At 34.2% G+C, this 16,275-nt stretch overlaps 1 protein-coding gene across 10 annotated transcripts in view; it reads right to left on the bottom strand.

Annotated features, from left to right (window-relative positions):
• RALGAPA1 (Ral GTPase activating protein catalytic subunit alpha 1) overlaps positions 1 to 16,275 on the bottom strand; it is a 130,834-nt gene that overhangs the window by 88,916 nt on the left and 25,643 nt on the right. For 7 of the 10 annotated variants that reach the window (XR_011151415.1, XR_011151414.1, XM_069017819.1 and 4 more), the window contains exons 10-17: positions 15,923 to 16,162; positions 13,551 to 13,739; positions 12,948 to 13,085; positions 10,557 to 10,705; positions 9,194 to 9,323; positions 8,260 to 8,497; positions 5,895 to 6,056; positions 1,650 to 1,790 (exon numbers count right to left, since the gene is read on the bottom strand). Coding sequence is in view for 8 of the 10 variants with exons in the window: in XM_069017819.1 (XP_068873920.1) it covers positions 1,650 to 1,790; positions 5,895 to 6,056; positions 8,260 to 8,497; positions 9,194 to 9,323; positions 10,557 to 10,705; positions 12,948 to 13,085; positions 13,551 to 13,739; positions 15,923 to 16,162 (1,387 nt within the window). In the remaining 2 variants the exon portion in view is untranslated. The remainder of the gene's footprint in view (positions 1 to 1,649; positions 1,791 to 5,894; positions 6,057 to 8,259; positions 8,498 to 9,193; positions 9,324 to 10,556; positions 10,706 to 12,947; positions 13,086 to 13,550; positions 13,740 to 15,922; positions 16,163 to 16,275) is intronic. The other 3 variants (XM_069017821.1, XM_069017820.1, XM_069017816.1) reach the window with 1 other exon arrangement.

Raw genomic sequence — 16,275 nt, forward strand, 5'->3', positions numbered from 1 at the left:
CTTTTTCTATGTCAGAAGTGCAAAGGTCTGTAACATCACTTTACTTTTATAATTACATTTGTCATACAGTTTTTCTATTGGATGAGTATCAACATAAAGGATAATAGCAAGAGAGCCATCAGGTCTGGGACACATTAGAAGTAATATGCAAGCCAGGACTTTTCAGAAACATGGATGGTAAAACTGACTACAAAAGCACTTTTGCCTTGTTTAAGAGAAGATAATTAAGTATCAGCAATTATGTGATGAAATAATAGGTCACTGTGAAAGCTCATAACCCTTCTGTGGGTGTTCTTAAGGTCTCCATTAAGCATTAACTGTTTCCAACAATGCTATGGCCAGGTAGGACCCATTTTCTAATAGGTTGTTCACGTATCATTCCTATAAAAATCTCTAAGTTATAATCACTTGTATCTCAGAAGAGATACTCTTTGCACTCATACTATTATTAATTTATTACATATTATTTTTATTTTATTAAATTTTGCTTGTGGTGTCAAGAATTGCATTCAAATACTTCGTAACTGTTCATTGTGAAAGTCTGGTCTCTCTAGAGTGGGTTCTTTCCTGATTGTCCATTAATGTTTTCAGACTGAATACTAAGGCACCAAATTTCTGTTTCACAACAAAAATTCTGTGACACGACACATGACTAAATACAATTATGAAGATACAGTTCTTGGTACTTCTCGGGTAACAAAGGCAGGCAGGAGAGACAGAAAAAAAAATCTTTCATAAAAACAATACCGTCGTGAAGTCCTTATATTTGTATGCCATTTTGACTATGTCCTCCCACTGTGCTTTAATTTTTTTTTCCACTCATTGATAAAAAGGCAGAACATGATTGTCAGCCTTAACACATTACTAATTTATACCTATGTAATACTTGGAAAAATTACATTATCTGAAAACATGCATTTTTAAAGTCTGTGCTAATTCTAATTGTTGAATCTATTTGTTCAAATAAAAGTATCCAAAATAAGCTACTGTCCAACTTGTAGCCAAACACTCTGCTGGACAAAAGAATGTTGAGGAAAGCCACAATCCTAAAAAATGGATCATTTGGAAAATAACACCAAAACACCACACTTGAGAATTCCACACTACAGATTTTTTTCATGGTTTTATATAGTAATGAAAACCAGTCACACTCCAAAGCATATTATATGATACCATATTCTTTTTTCATTGGAGCTAAAGTGTATCATCATGGTTGTTCACACAATGTCTGACACTGAATTAAAAAATTTACACAGAAATATGTTAAGTGGCAAATTAAAGTAAAATTAAGTTCTTCCTTTCCCTCCCTCACTCATCAAAAATAAAAATTTTAGATTAATTGTACTCTCTGGTAGACAGATATTATATTGCTGCTTACCAATACATTGGAAAAGTGAAGAGAGTTCTCAAATTTTCTCTTGCATGATAGTAAACATTGGCACAGCACTAACTTCTAACAGTTCCAGAATGAATTGTAAAATAGCATGGCATCTTACAAAACTCAAAATATTAATTCTTTATCTCTTCCCCTCTCCCACCATCCCCAAAGTATTTTTACTTTGAAAAATTTAATGGTTTAGCAGAATTTGAAAGCAGAAGGTTTAAAAAAGTGATAAAGGGGGTGCAGAAATTAGCAGAGGTGGCACTACCTGAAAGCTCATCAGAAAGGGGAGTGAGAACAATATCAGGCAAGAAGGGTTTGGAAGTATGGATCAGAACAGGAGCACTTTTAGCACTGCGTATATAGGCCGATGGCAGAGCACATTCACCAATGGATCGGCTTCTCATGGCTTTAAAAAGGAAAAGAAAGAAGTGGGGAAGGAAAAAAGAAGAGTGACTATAATGAAAGGCTTGTGTCACAGAAAAAGCAGCAACAGAGAAAACAAAGATAAAAAGGAAGAAAATTCAAAAATTAAAACGTTTCAGCACGGCAGATATTGGCAGAGCTGTAAGAAAGAAAAAAATCAGTGGACACATAAGACATTCTGAGTTTTCAACTTTTATGTAAAGCAGCAACAATGCCTTTATTATGACGATTACAGAGATTTTGCATTTGAAATCAATAAGGTAATTAACACATTTTCCTACTGCATCAGGGGTTGAAAAATCAAAGTTAAAGATACTCCACAAGCACTCGGGATTTGATTTTTTTTAAACAGAAAAAGTAACTTGTACTACATTTGCATTTCTCTAATTTCCTTTGATTTTATCCTGAAAATGCATCTCTGTATTATACAAATACCCATACTTTTGAATTCATCTTCTCCAAAAGAGATTCAAAATCATAAGGAGAAAATGATCAGTTCTGTGTGGAGAAATTTGCAATAAAGCTTGTTATAGTTCCACATTAAAAATGAAATGACTGAAGTGCAATGGTTTGACAATGAAAAGCATTAAATTGTTTTATCCATGGGGCCTGGCTTTTAATTGATACTGGGTAAATCTTGCTAAACTAAGGTTAATTCACCTTTTCATATCTCACATCCTGCCAACAGTCCTACAGAATACAAAACATATATAAGAATTGTGGTATTACAATCAAGGTTATACTGATACTGCATTCAATCTCAAGGTACACTGAAGGTCTTCAAAGAGTAATATTTGTTGCTTCAAGCAGCTTCCTTTCAACCTGTTGTAAATTTGCTAACTTTAAAAAAAATTATTGGTGATAAAATTATTGCTGATAAAATTCTTTAAGGAAATTTCAGAGTATCTTACATAAATATTTTCAGTGCAATACTTAATTAGTCTGAACTTTTATCTCTATATGTATATTTTCAAAACAACATGGAATATAGACTTAGAATCTTAGTGCTCCTGATCTGCATGGCAATCAAATGTATGTGAATAGAGTGCAGTGAAAGTTGAGCACATCACACTTCTAAACCAGGTTAAAGAATTGTTGCTAATAAAGAGCAGAGAATACATTTGACAAATGCAGCACAACTTAAGTGGAGTCTTAAATTCAGTTTGAAAAAACAATTCAGAAAGATCTTTTAAGACTGAAGCCATGCTCCAGTAAACTTTATATGACAGAAACTATTTTTTTAAAAAAGGCAGTTACGTGTAAAGCTTTAGAGACACTTTAAGAGTTACAGTAATAAAATTCAGGATACAGTTATAGTTAGATGCATTACATTCATCACTGGGAATCTTACAGTGAATGAAGGCAAGAGAAAAAATAAAAACTATATAGCAAATATTAAGGATTTTTTCCAGCCTAAATTATCCTAAATAAATCAAGCTTTTGATATTGGATACTGTGTTGATTATAAATCTTAACATAAAGTGTCCCTTTTAATTTGACTAGATTTTTTTTACACCATATTACATTCAATTAAACAGTTGAGTGGAGGCAGACAATATCAGAACATGTAGATATTTGATAGTTTATGATCTTCCACTACTGTCTATACAAAAGCAGAATAATAAGTAAGTAAATTCTTTCTGATACAGTATTTTTATAGGACTAGAACCTGCCTAAACTCCTCTATCTAACCTTACAGATTTTTCAACCCATATGCATACTATGTTTAAAGGCCCTTTCCAAAAAATCACTTTACATAAGTTCAGGCTAAAAATGTACACACTGCATATCAAAAAAGCTGTGATTTTTATTTGAGTAACACGCATACACACATATTTGGTGCAGCAATAAATGTGTGCTGGCATGATGATGACTCAAAAAATAGAGGTGCAAAGATGTACACAAAATGTGTACAACATAAAACAGATGAAAAAGAAACTCCAGCTTTTTCCCATAAAATATTCAACATGCACATCCCCCTTACTCAGATATTAAGAGTATATGTTACTCACAATCAAAGGGAATGTAATACATATCATGTATCATGCAACATATTTAAGGTCTGACTCAATTCCAGACTTAGCTTGCAGACCTAGTGATAAACTGAAGGAGAAGATCTGACCAGCAAAATGTTCTAGATTTTACTTATTGCGACTATTTTTTTATAATTTGACCCTGAATTAATGGCACAGATTAAGAAGCAGCTGAACAGCCCTCTTGGCAGACCTGAGAGGCAATAACAAACAACCGTTTTCAGGCAGTTAACATATATGTAACATTTTGTAACATGTTGCTCATTAACATTTAAAAAAACTGAAGCGTTTGGGATTCTAGTTCTGGCAACTCTTTTTGGACTTAGCGTCTTTTAAAAACATCCTAGCAATGCTGGGATGCTTGTCCACAGTTGGTATTCTGCAACACAAATAGAGTTGAAATTTTAACTGGTTGCAGTGATGCAAACTTGGCTTATTAATATCAAATATGTAAGATAATTGGAGGAAAGAAACAAAACCATGGAAGCTAAAGTGCATTGAAACTAAAATCAGATTACTTTGCTGCTAACCAGGTCAATATAAAGCTTGATTAGGATAAATTCCAGTCATTTTAAGGCTAACATCATATAAATAGCCATCTTTTACATTGCAGCAAAACAAAACCATTAATAAATCTACCAAACAACATAACCTTCTGAATATCTGAAATATTAACAATTTGTAAAGGAGAAATTTTAACATAAGCTTTATCTTTTAAAGACAATTAAGATTTAAAACAAAACCACCATTACTGTTAATCACAGACTATCTACAGAGAAGCAGAAATTACGTTTAAAGGATCTGTGATCCATCAGGAAAACTAGGTGCTGTCAGCATGAGATACAGGAAAAGCTGTGTAGCATTTAAATGTGCAAAAAACCCAGGAAATTTTAGAATTGGGACTTCATTTTTTCTCACTTCTGTATGCCTTACAGGACAATTAATTCTCCCAAATCAACAGGAGCCTTGGGAGAGAAAAACTTTTTAAAATGGAGAATTTTGAGGAATATTCAAATAAAAACTTTGTCTAAATAACCTCTGTGACTTAGAAAAATTATCTTCATATATTTTTGGAAAAGGAAAGAAAATGTTATTTTCTGAAATGCTAGCACAATTACATATTCAACTGCCAATATGCATCCCTAATTTTTAAAACTGTGTCAGAATGTACCTACTTCCAAGAAGTATCAGTGAACACACAACACACAACGACCAAAGCCACTACTACCATAACGATAGTAAAAATGTAAGAGATATTCCTTAGAAGGTTCTTCTTTTAAATACAAAATTAGAATCAGCTTAATTTTCCTTCACATAAGCAATAGCAGTGAGATCATCAAGATGAGACAACAGAGTAAAGAAATTTGTAGGTCAGTTCCTGTCAACATAGTCTAAGAAAATCATATGAACATAAATGAGTCTTCTTTTGAGGAGTTCACCTAAAGCATTGTTCAGCATAACTCATTTATAACACAGCAAAGAGTATCTGCAAGTAATAAAATTCAGAAATAGGTGACTTCAGAAATGGAGAATTGCACACATCTGTGTCAATCTTTCATTATTGCAATATTCAGGGTATAGTAAAAGACAGCACATTTTATAAACTATGCAGACTTACACATATTTTTCCCACTTTCCTTTGCACGGTTTGAGAATACTCAACCCATCTTCTGCAGTTTATGAAAACACACACTTAAGAAACCTTCTCTTACCCACCTATCAGCATCATTGCTCAAACCATTCCAGCTTTTTTATCCTTCATATATACACAACAGTATTATTTCCCAATCCAGCTTAAGCATGTGATCAAACTCATAAAGAATTAATACAGCAACTGCATTACTTTCATTTGCAGTAACTGTAATTCTAGTAACCACAAGCTATTCAGCTGCCCTCAAAGCACATAGGGCTGCATAATTTACACAACTAACATGTAAATCATTATACATAGTATACCATTGTGGAAAGAAGCTATCCATACTGCTACAGAAATCAGTTATCAATTCCTTACCCTTTCTCAAATGTAACTTCTATCAGCTCTTACAGATACTTACCAACTGTTTTCTGCCGTACTATGCTCCTTGCCTTTTCTGTTCCTGGAGAGCCAGTGGTCGTAGCACTGCGTTGTCTCATTGGTGCTTGTCCAGGCTGATCACGGCTCCAGCCTCTAGAAAAGGACTTATCAACAGAAGACTTTGGGAATTCATGCCCAACTCCTGCAAAAATAAAATTGCAAATCTATTCACTTTTATTCTGCTATCACCAGATGATTGTAGATGTGTTCTTCCAAACAATTTTAAAGCTTTAAATTAAGTTACCAAAGCAAGCATGAATTCAAAAGCTAAGTCAGCACTAACATTGAGGGATACCCAAACTTTTTCAGAAATGTTGGTGCTATTAAACCACTGTAATTTTCTTTTCTGAAAAAAGAAGGTTGTAGTCTGATAATATATGTAACTTTTTCTTTGCTGTTGCTACCAGATAAGACACACAAAGTCATACATTTCAAAACATTAATATTGGGGGGGGGTTTCCAAATAATTTTGCAACATTGAGGAATATGAAATAATGATAGCATAATTTTACACAAAATGCAAAAGCAAAAAAATATTGATGATGGTCTCAGAGAACAGGGCTCTTCAGAAATTGACAGAAAATCCTATAGTAAGATTAAGATGGAACAAATTCAGATTTGACATTTACATTGAAGTAAGTAAAGCTCATATGAGGAGCTATCAAAAACAGTTAGACATAAAAAAAAAAAAGTGAAGAATATTTGCAATGTATTTCCTTATCCAGACTGAGCTCATTAATAATCCAAACTGACACAGTTACAATCATTAAAGGGGCATCTTTTTGGAAAAAGAGAGCCCTAGTCCAACATGTTCATTATTATTAGCAAACAAACAAGGACAAAGAAATTTGGCATAATTTGTATGATATCTATTAATTCTAAAGCTGGACTTGACTCTGCAACTCACATTTAGCAATGGAGGCTTTCTCTGAAACTGTCACTGAAGGTTAACATAAACTTTTCTCATTTGGCTCAGATGATTCAACATGCTTTTTAAAGCATATATTCAAATAACTGTACACGTTCTTACTACACATTCTTATCCTATATCAGACTGCCATTTTTTGTTTCGTTTTTGTTGGTTTTTTTTGTTTGTTTGTTTGGGTTTTTTGTTTTGTTTAACCTATGTTTTTTAGTAAGAAAAAGAAGAAAGCTGTGTAGTACAGGAAAACAAAAAATGCATGGTCTGGAACAACCTCTCAAGGTTGACTACAGAGAAATGTATTTCCAGTTGTCACACAGCAAAAACCCAAACCAATACTGTGAATGATGACTGCTTAAGATGAGGCACAGAGGCATGTGAAATGTTTTTAGCAAAAAAAAAGCCTATAGCAACATCCTCTTTAAGAGAAGGAATCCATACAGGTTACTTCTCCATGACAAACCCTATGATAGCACTAGGAATTACCTTCCCTCAGGTTTGATTGGAGAACCACATCAATCAGAACAGAGAGATAAAAAGTAGACTAAAAATTACATGGTTTTACATCTTTATTACTCACCCTAAATATAATCCCACCTCTCATTATTAGATCACAATGCACTTTTTAAAGTAGAATATTATCATTATCCATGTTTTACAAAAGTGGAAACAAAGTAACTTCTAATGGTCACATGCAGAAGGTCTGACTCCAAACTGAGAAAAGAATCCAGGTTTTGCAATTTTCAATCCAGTCCTCTATCAAGGAGGACAAACTTCCTGTGCCTTAAAAATTCCAGAACTGTACCATTATAAGCCACCTCCTCTCCCCATATTATGTCTTACAGACTATTTTATGCATTTTTTAGGAATCATTTCAAAAACAGGTGCCACTTATATGGATTATTAAAACTATACTTTCTCTTCAGTAGTCCACAAGGTTATTTTAATAAAAACTGTCTTCACAATGGGCTAGTGATCAATTAGTGCCAAACAAAACTATGTTCACCTCACATTTCATCTTCTAACATTTCACGACCAATATTCCAATTGTGCTTGCAATGGCTTCATTTTCACCAGATGAACAGCCTTTTTTATTTTCAAGAAGTTATGATTGGTACTCAACTATTTAATTGCTTTGATAAAAGGACAAAGGTATAACCCACTACAATGTAACATTTTAGTTTAAATTCAACACACTTTCAAGAACTATATTTCATATGCGCCAATTTGCAGAAATGAATCTTAACGTGATGATTTTGTGGTAGTCCTAAAAAGCAGCTTTACCTTAAAGAAACAGGGCTATTTAAGGTGATATAGATGCCTAATTAGGTATACAAAAAAAGCTAAGACCAAAATTATCCTGGGCCCAACACCTCATTACACCAGCTCAAATTCAAATTATGTCTATACAGTGTCGTCTTACCTTTGCCTTTGTGTTTTTTCTGCTTCTGCTCACTTAACTTATCCAATGGCAGGTCACTGAGGTCCAGGCTATACAAGTTTCTAGCTAATACTTTAGTAAGTGTCTCCATTGTCAGTGACCACTCAGTGGCCAGCTCTTCCCAGTACGTCAGGGATGACATTACAGACAGCAAGTCATCCCAAAGTTCTCGAGAAATGTACACATTTAGATTTGCTTTGATCCAAGCTACTATAAGAGTCTAAAAGAACATAGAAAAGTTGGATTGTGAACATAAGTTGACAACATTCAAATGTTACTATTTAAAAGGAAACTTCAAACTGCCACAGAAATTTCATTGTAGTCCCAACATTCTTTTCTTCACCAGTACACACAGATTTTTAATGAATTATCAAGTGTTAACACAGGGTTCTGACTTAGATACAGAACAACTGCTTTGACTCATTATCTTCTGTATTCTTTTTTGTTCCACTAAAGAAACTGGAGGCTCTACAGATCCTAGTCACTGAGAACCCACCAAACAGCACTTTGCAACTAAAAACTTTGAAAGGATTTGCTACAGCTTTTTGTAAGGAATTACAGAGTTCTCTAAGAAATAAAAACAATTCATTGATTAGGCAGGGATTACACAGAAGATTTCATGCTGACTTGAGCTAATTTTGCTATGGAAGCAAGCTAAAACTGCACACACTGCCAGTTATCCTTGCCAGTTATTCCAACTCAACTAAAGGACAGCAATTCTTGAATTTTACAGTACCTCAAATACTGTTGTCACAGTGTCACTAAAATATAGGACAGAAAGTAACAAATGTAACCAGCTCTTTGACCCCCACCACTCACATTATCTGGGTAACGCATCAGCCAACAGTGGTTGCTGTATCTAATGTATTCATGAAAATTAGGCTGAATTAATTAAAGTGAATTTATGTTTACTTGCCTGGAAAAGAGGTCCTGCAAGTCTTCCAGCTAAAGTGGAGTTTTTTCTTCCTTGATATTGCAAGAAAGTTTGGGGTGGTATTTTCAGCACAGATTCGGTTACCCTGAGCAGCACAAGTAGCATCTGCTCCCTGCAAAACAGTATTAAACTTAAGAGTTACAATTTTGTTATTCTTCTGTATATACCAAGGTATTTTTAAAGGTAATAATCAAGCCTGATTTGCTCAAACACATTCCAAAAAGGAAATAATGATTACAAAAAGCCTAACTTGGTTCTTGCAAAAGAAATTATTCCAATCTTTTTTCACACTTAAGAGTGAGGAATCCCTGTGGCCCTCTAATACCCTCTTCCAAGTCATTCAGCTGCTACCACCTTCAATGGCCTGAAATTAGAGGCAAAGTTTTAAATGTATTTTCAATCTGAGCTTTTTCTTCCTATGTATTACAGGTTTTGGCAATTTTACATTATCATTAACATCATCAATTATTTCGTGTGGCACAATCTTTTTCATCGTGGTCTAGAGTCACTTCTTTACATTGATGTGAAACTGGGAAAGAAAATACCAATCTAGTAGAGTCTGTTTTCTATTATTACTCCCAAATTTCCCAGTGGCTAGCTTGACTGGCTCCTCAGAAGAGGAGACAAGCTTCACATGACACATAGTGCTAGCTGTACTTACCCAGAGTTCAGGAAATACTACTGACAGATTGAATGCAAGTCAAGTTAAAATCGAATAAATCAGACATTTGAAACCCCCTTGCTACTTCTTCCTTGTAATGGAGAATGGTGGCAAACACCACCTGATTACAAACTACTATTTAGAAGAGTAGGAAATGATAGAAATTCCTTTTTAAAGCAGGGTCCTTTTACCTGCTAGGCACTGTAAGCACTGGAAAGGAACAACACAGTTACACAGTACACAGACTCCTGTATACAGTTACAGGTCAAGAACAACACACACCTGATTGTAATAGTTATCCATGCTTATCTGGGTTTTTTTGTTTATTTTTAAATAAGGCTGTGAAACTTCGTATGTTTTCATATTTTAATGCTTTGATAAATGAGTAAAATGCCCTGGAAAAAATCATCAGTAGCTCCTTAATAGCAGCCTATATATCCCATCTTAGTCCTTTTTGCACTGAGGGCTAAGCTGCCACAAATTAACTAGGAGCTTACTAGAGGCTTTAAGAAAGCAGATAGCCTCCCCTGTGCTAAGTTGTCTGCGATGCTCAAGTTAATGTACTTCCAGATTTAGAGGAACTGGTTCATATAACCAGTACTGCTCTACTGTGTTTACTACCAAGTAAATTTTCACATTTGTGTTGTGAACTAATAATCTAAGATAAAAGCATTATCATTTTACCATGTCTTCTTGTCCATAGTCACTTGGACGACCATGTGGCGGTAGATATTGAGAATGCGTTTGCACATATCAGTGTGTTCATCCAGCAGAGCTTTAAATTCATTTGCAGGTTCAAGAAAAAATATATTTGAAGAATTTATTATAAAAACCTGCAAGCAGAAAAGAGTGGATGTTATGATACTGAAGCACTTTGATGTTTTCAGCAATTCAGTTGACAGAACCAGGAAGAAAAAATCTCTAACAGAAAATCTTTATCAGAAAAGGTTGTGTATGCACACAGAAGTGTATGTTTAAATATGTTAGTTTGAAGTATGATTAAGCAACAAAGAGACTGACCTTTTTCCCATTTTTTCTACAAAATCTATTTGTATATTTTTGTTCTCATAGCCAGATGGTACAACAGACTACTCAATATGATTAGTTTACTATGATGGACAAAAATGTCCCAGTAAGAAATCCACTGCACAAAAGTTCCACCTGTAAGCCAGGAACTGACTAGTACAATATATGCTGAACTACTTGAAATATTCCTGGTACACAGCGTGTGTTTCAGCATGACACGGCCTGTATTATGTTCTGGGAAACTAAAGCACTCATCCCACTGGGATCAGTGAGGCTTACCAAAAGTAGGAAACAGGACACATTCCCCAAAGTGACTGACTTCAGTGGACAGTGAATTAGGGCCTTCAGAATGAATATTATGGAAAAAAAAAAGTAGGCAAGGACATTGTAGGAGCTATGGAAGCAGCTACTGAAGTGTTACTATATTTTTATGAAACATGAAAAAAGTTTAGAAAGCACTTGAATCTCAGGTCTAGATTTTCAAGTATTTTTTTGTCTTTCCTAATTTACACGTACAGGAAGTCATTGGTACTAAAGTCATAATTTCCCTCTACTGACAGCCTTGGATTTTTAATAATTAAAAATTATTAGTATGCAGGTTTACATTCACTAGCCTCAACTAATGAACCTAACCTACACTAAGTGCCTAGAAATAAGTCTATGCAAGCATTAAATGGGAAAAAAACTCAAGACAGAAGTCTTGGATTATTGATTCACAGAGAAAATCAAACGTGGTTCCAGGTCAGGAAATCTCTCAAACTGAGACATGGTACTGGCTTAGAATGATGTCTTGACTCTGTTTCAGGCTAAAAAAAAAAAAAGATATTTGGTAGTCAAATGAACCTTTGTCTAAAAAAACTTCAACATGAATAGTCTTCAAGACATTGTCAGAAGTGTAAGCCTTAGTAGTACACTGCAAAACAAGATACCTTGTATTTCTTTTCTCAGTAACACTTTATATTCTAAAAAGTTGTTGAAAACAAAGATTATGAAGCTTAAATTATTGTAACATATTTGAATTTAAAAGTGATGTCAATTACAAAGTTAATTTATATATGTAACAGCGTACAGCACAAAAGAAAACCCTATTCAGAAAATCATTCAAGCTGTAGTAAAAATGAGTTTTACTTAGTATGGTCACACACAGCAGAAGTGCACACAGTAAAGTGGCAAATGCACATGTCTATTTTATTTTGTTCAGAATCAATTTGCTGCTGCATAAAAGAGTATTATGGGGGCTAGAGTCATATCTCCACCTACATGAATGCACATGCACACACATATACATAAAATGCACACACTTCATATAACTGTAAGAGCATTTCAAGTACCGTCAAATTATACCCTCTTGATTTTCTATAGCCTCAACATCAGTGAAGCATTTTGCTAAACATTTGAAATTAACACAATTTCTGCCCTGTCAAACTGCTTAGAAGCAGTGAAAAAACTTCTGTTAGGGTACAACTGTAACTCTTGCTTTCCTTAATGACATCCCTGCAGAGTTATGGTGTCTCATCAATTTTTTCAAACATGCTGCAAATTTAGAAAAAGATGAAAAAATATCCCTGTACACCTTATTAATCAGACTAGAAAAACTACAGGATCGGATGTTTTGGGTTTTGTGACTAGTAGTGTAAAAGAAAAAAGCCTCTAAACATTCTTACAAAACACTTAATTAGAATTATTTGAAGATGTTGAAGTCACATAAGGATTATTTTTTCTGTAATATAATGCAGAGCAGAATGCATGTTCTGATGCAAAATTAGCAGATTTTTTTTTTTTTTTTGTGTTATCCAATACTGGTCTATACATTGTCCTACTTAAGGTCAATAAAGATTTAGTGAACCACTGTCATTAGTCTAACATTTATCATCATAATTGTTATATTTTAGAAAATAATTTTAAAATTTAGAGATGCTTTATCGATGCATGGGATTCCCTGGCAGAAGAATTGCACTACATTCCACTCTTTATGTGCTGATAACAAGTATTTTAGGTAATTTTAGCTAGACAATTTAGAAAAAATTAGATATCAAATCTGTTTCATACCTGCAATACTGACTGCACTCCAGCTCGTACATTTTGCTCTTCAGTATCAATTTCAGATGTTTTATGCAAAGTGTCTTCATAACACCCATTTCTTGTCCAGTTTGAATTTCGAACATGACTGGAGTTCATCCCTTTTTCCTGAAAAATATTTTTTCTTAAAATTCCACAGATTTTTAGACAAGAATTTTCGCTTTATATTAAAGGAAAAAGGATATAATAATAAACAATGGCAGGGAAATGCACCTAAGACACAACAATATTTCATGAGGCTTGTAGCAATTATCTTAAAGTACCTGAATCAAGTAAGTACTATTTTTGTCATCCTTTTATTTGTATATAATTTTTACACAGTTGAAAGGTGGCATACTGTATAATCCACATCTCGAAAATAGTTCATAAAATGATATAAAATTTTAAATTGAACTAAGCCCATTAAAAAGCTACAGATAATGGACAAAATCGGTAGCTCATTCATAAAGTGTTTTACCATTGATTTTCCCCAGAAATGCTCTGACATCAAAGTAAACCACATAAACTATGAAGGAAGCCACTTCTCTGTCTACTGGCATATTAATGCACAAATATTAACCAACAATATTTTACCTCTTCTCTTTCTTTTCCTTTCTCCGATGAATTATGGTCAACATTTTCATCACAATCTACAGTTGTGCACTGCATTATTTCTTCAGGTTCTTTCATAAATAAAGGTTTGTCTTCTTGCTGAATCCATTCCTGATACACCTTCACCACCTTCCTCATGGCAGCTGCTTCACATATCGGCAACAGGAATGCCTGCAAGTAGAAGAAAAAAGAAACAAAACACAGTTACAATACTTGAAATAAGCTGGGTTCTATAATGTACAAGTTCTAAGAGAAAAGGGTGGAAAAATATAGCAACTGCAGGATCCTAACATACAAATTATTGCTAAACCTAAATGTTTGCTCACTTTCGTCATATGTAAACTGAAAACATGAAAAAAAACCCCACATTTAAACAAGGAAACTCTTCAAGAAATACTTTGAAAACTTAATTGCCAAAGAGAGAGAAACGAGAATCCATGCAGGCTTAACTGCTTAGCACGTAGCCTGCTGAACTTAAGACCCAAACACTCATCAAAATATGCAAAATGAATGAGCAGAAGCTCCCATTACAACATCTTCCATTCAGAGGATTTGGAAGAGTGGAGTTAAACCAATTCTAAACGACTAAGAAAAATTCAAGTGACACACAATACTGGTAGTCATCTACCTTATTTTTAGCTAAGTAAAATTTTACAAAACAGTATCCTTAAAGTAAATTACTCCCTGAAAAGATTTCAGAATTATTGTTTCTAAAAATCATGCATTTGAGTCGGTGTGATGGCTGATCAGTGCCCTCTTCAGAAGGTTTTCTGTATTGGCTGTGCTGGTAACAGCTAGTCATAGACCAGAAACTTTTAACAGTAGTCAGATTTTAACTACCTATAAATACACTTACCAAAGACCATGATGCCCCAATTATATTTTTAGAAGAACAGACAAACTACACTAACACACAACTTTACTGGATCCATGCTGTGACTGTTGAAAACTAGTTGCCCATATCTTTAACACCAGCAGTATGCCCCCTCTGGAAACAGACATTTCACACCATTTTCACACTAAACAGAATTCAGCTTAAACTGAAAAGCTCAGTCATATACTTGCTCATCAAGTCTAACATTCTTCTACAAGCCCATATACATTTTTTTGTACCCTCAAGTCTAAAATGCATAAAACTTGTTCTCTACAGACAATCTTCCCATCACTCAGTGCTACTGAAACCTCCTCTTGACTGGAATAAATTAGCCCTAGTGTTTTACAAACATTACAAACACCTTGTATATTAGAAATTAATTTACACTGAAAACTCCTGGCTAAATAATGATGTAAATAAGATCTCATACTTGCACATGAAAACAAAACAATCTACATAAACTCATGGAGTGACTTGTGAAAAGAATGAAGAAAACTGCCCTTGCTTCTTTTCACTGTGGGGACAGTTTCTACATAGACCATTGATAATTTAGACTCTACATTCAATGCCTCAGACTCTGTAAACTCTTGAGTGTCAGCTGAATTCCGGTAACTCTGCCATGCCCTTCAGTAATGTGTCCAAACTCTTTAATACAAGGCATGTGGATAAGCTTCTGACATTTATTTGCCTCATTCAAAAATACCTATTTCATCCAGATAGAAGAGTTTTAAAATGTTCAGCTTTCTGCTGTTTAGAACAATGAGTGTTGTGCATTTAACTTGAAACTTAGTATATTTTTCTTTACTATTATTCAGAAAACTCTCTTTGTCTTTTGATCTATAGCATGGGGCATAAAGAAAGTTTATCCTGTTCTGTTCTCCCATATTGAACTCGAAGTTACTATTAATAAAGACTCCATATTCTGGCATATGTTCTCAGTTTAAATTTGTTCAATAGTTTCCAGTAGAGAAACACTATTTTGAGTAGGCTCAGCTAACACTTCTGGTTGCAGTAAAGGCAGAAACAGAAGCTGCTACCTTCTACAGCCACCTGTCCTACTCTTCTGATGAACACTGTCAAGGTAAGGACATTTAGATGCTCCTAAAACAGCTCTTTAACAGCTGCAGACGCCCACGGGAGGCTTATGTTAATATGGTTGGTTGTGAGTTCTAATACCTACAGCTTTGACATATGAAAAGATTAAACATTCCTGTCTATGGGGAACTGTGAAGTCCAACTTAAATGTTGTTAAACTGGTTATTAAACATATAAAATTAGAAAAATCAGGAACTGGGGGTATTCTACACAGAAAGTATTTCAGAATTTTAGTTTTTCGATTTCGGAAGGCAAGATGACAGAAGAAACCTGTAATTTGGTATAATGTTCTGCTTAACAAGTGCTCTAGAAAGAAAACCATGACATAATGAAAACTTACAATACAACAGTCAAGATTCTTGCATTTAAAATAAGAGTTTTTTACCTGTCGAAAAATCTCAGTTAGAAAATTAACATTGCTTCTTTTAGAAGAAAAGACTTTCCGGACAATTTCAATATCAGTTAAATGCTCTTCATCAATACTGCAGAGGCTAGAAGAACTTGGTTCTCTCTCTGTTAGAGTGCTTGTATTAGAATGAGATTGTTCTGGTTCTGCATTTCTATCCTGCTTATCAGTACTGTCATTTTTGCTGTCCTCCCTTGAAGCCATGCTGGCAGCTGCTCTCTGAAACAAAATTTTAAAATATTCCACAGTTCATTTTTAGTACAGCAATATAACAGTACAATTTAAGTAGAATTTAAAACAGCACAAAGAATTAAAGAAAAAAACAAACAAAC

This window comes from Aphelocoma coerulescens, chromosome 5 (assembly GCF_041296385.1).
Source record: "Aphelocoma coerulescens isolate FSJ_1873_10779 chromosome 5, UR_Acoe_1.0, whole genome shotgun sequence".
Classification (NCBI taxonomy): domain Eukaryota; kingdom Metazoa; phylum Chordata; class Aves; order Passeriformes; family Corvidae; genus Aphelocoma; species Aphelocoma coerulescens.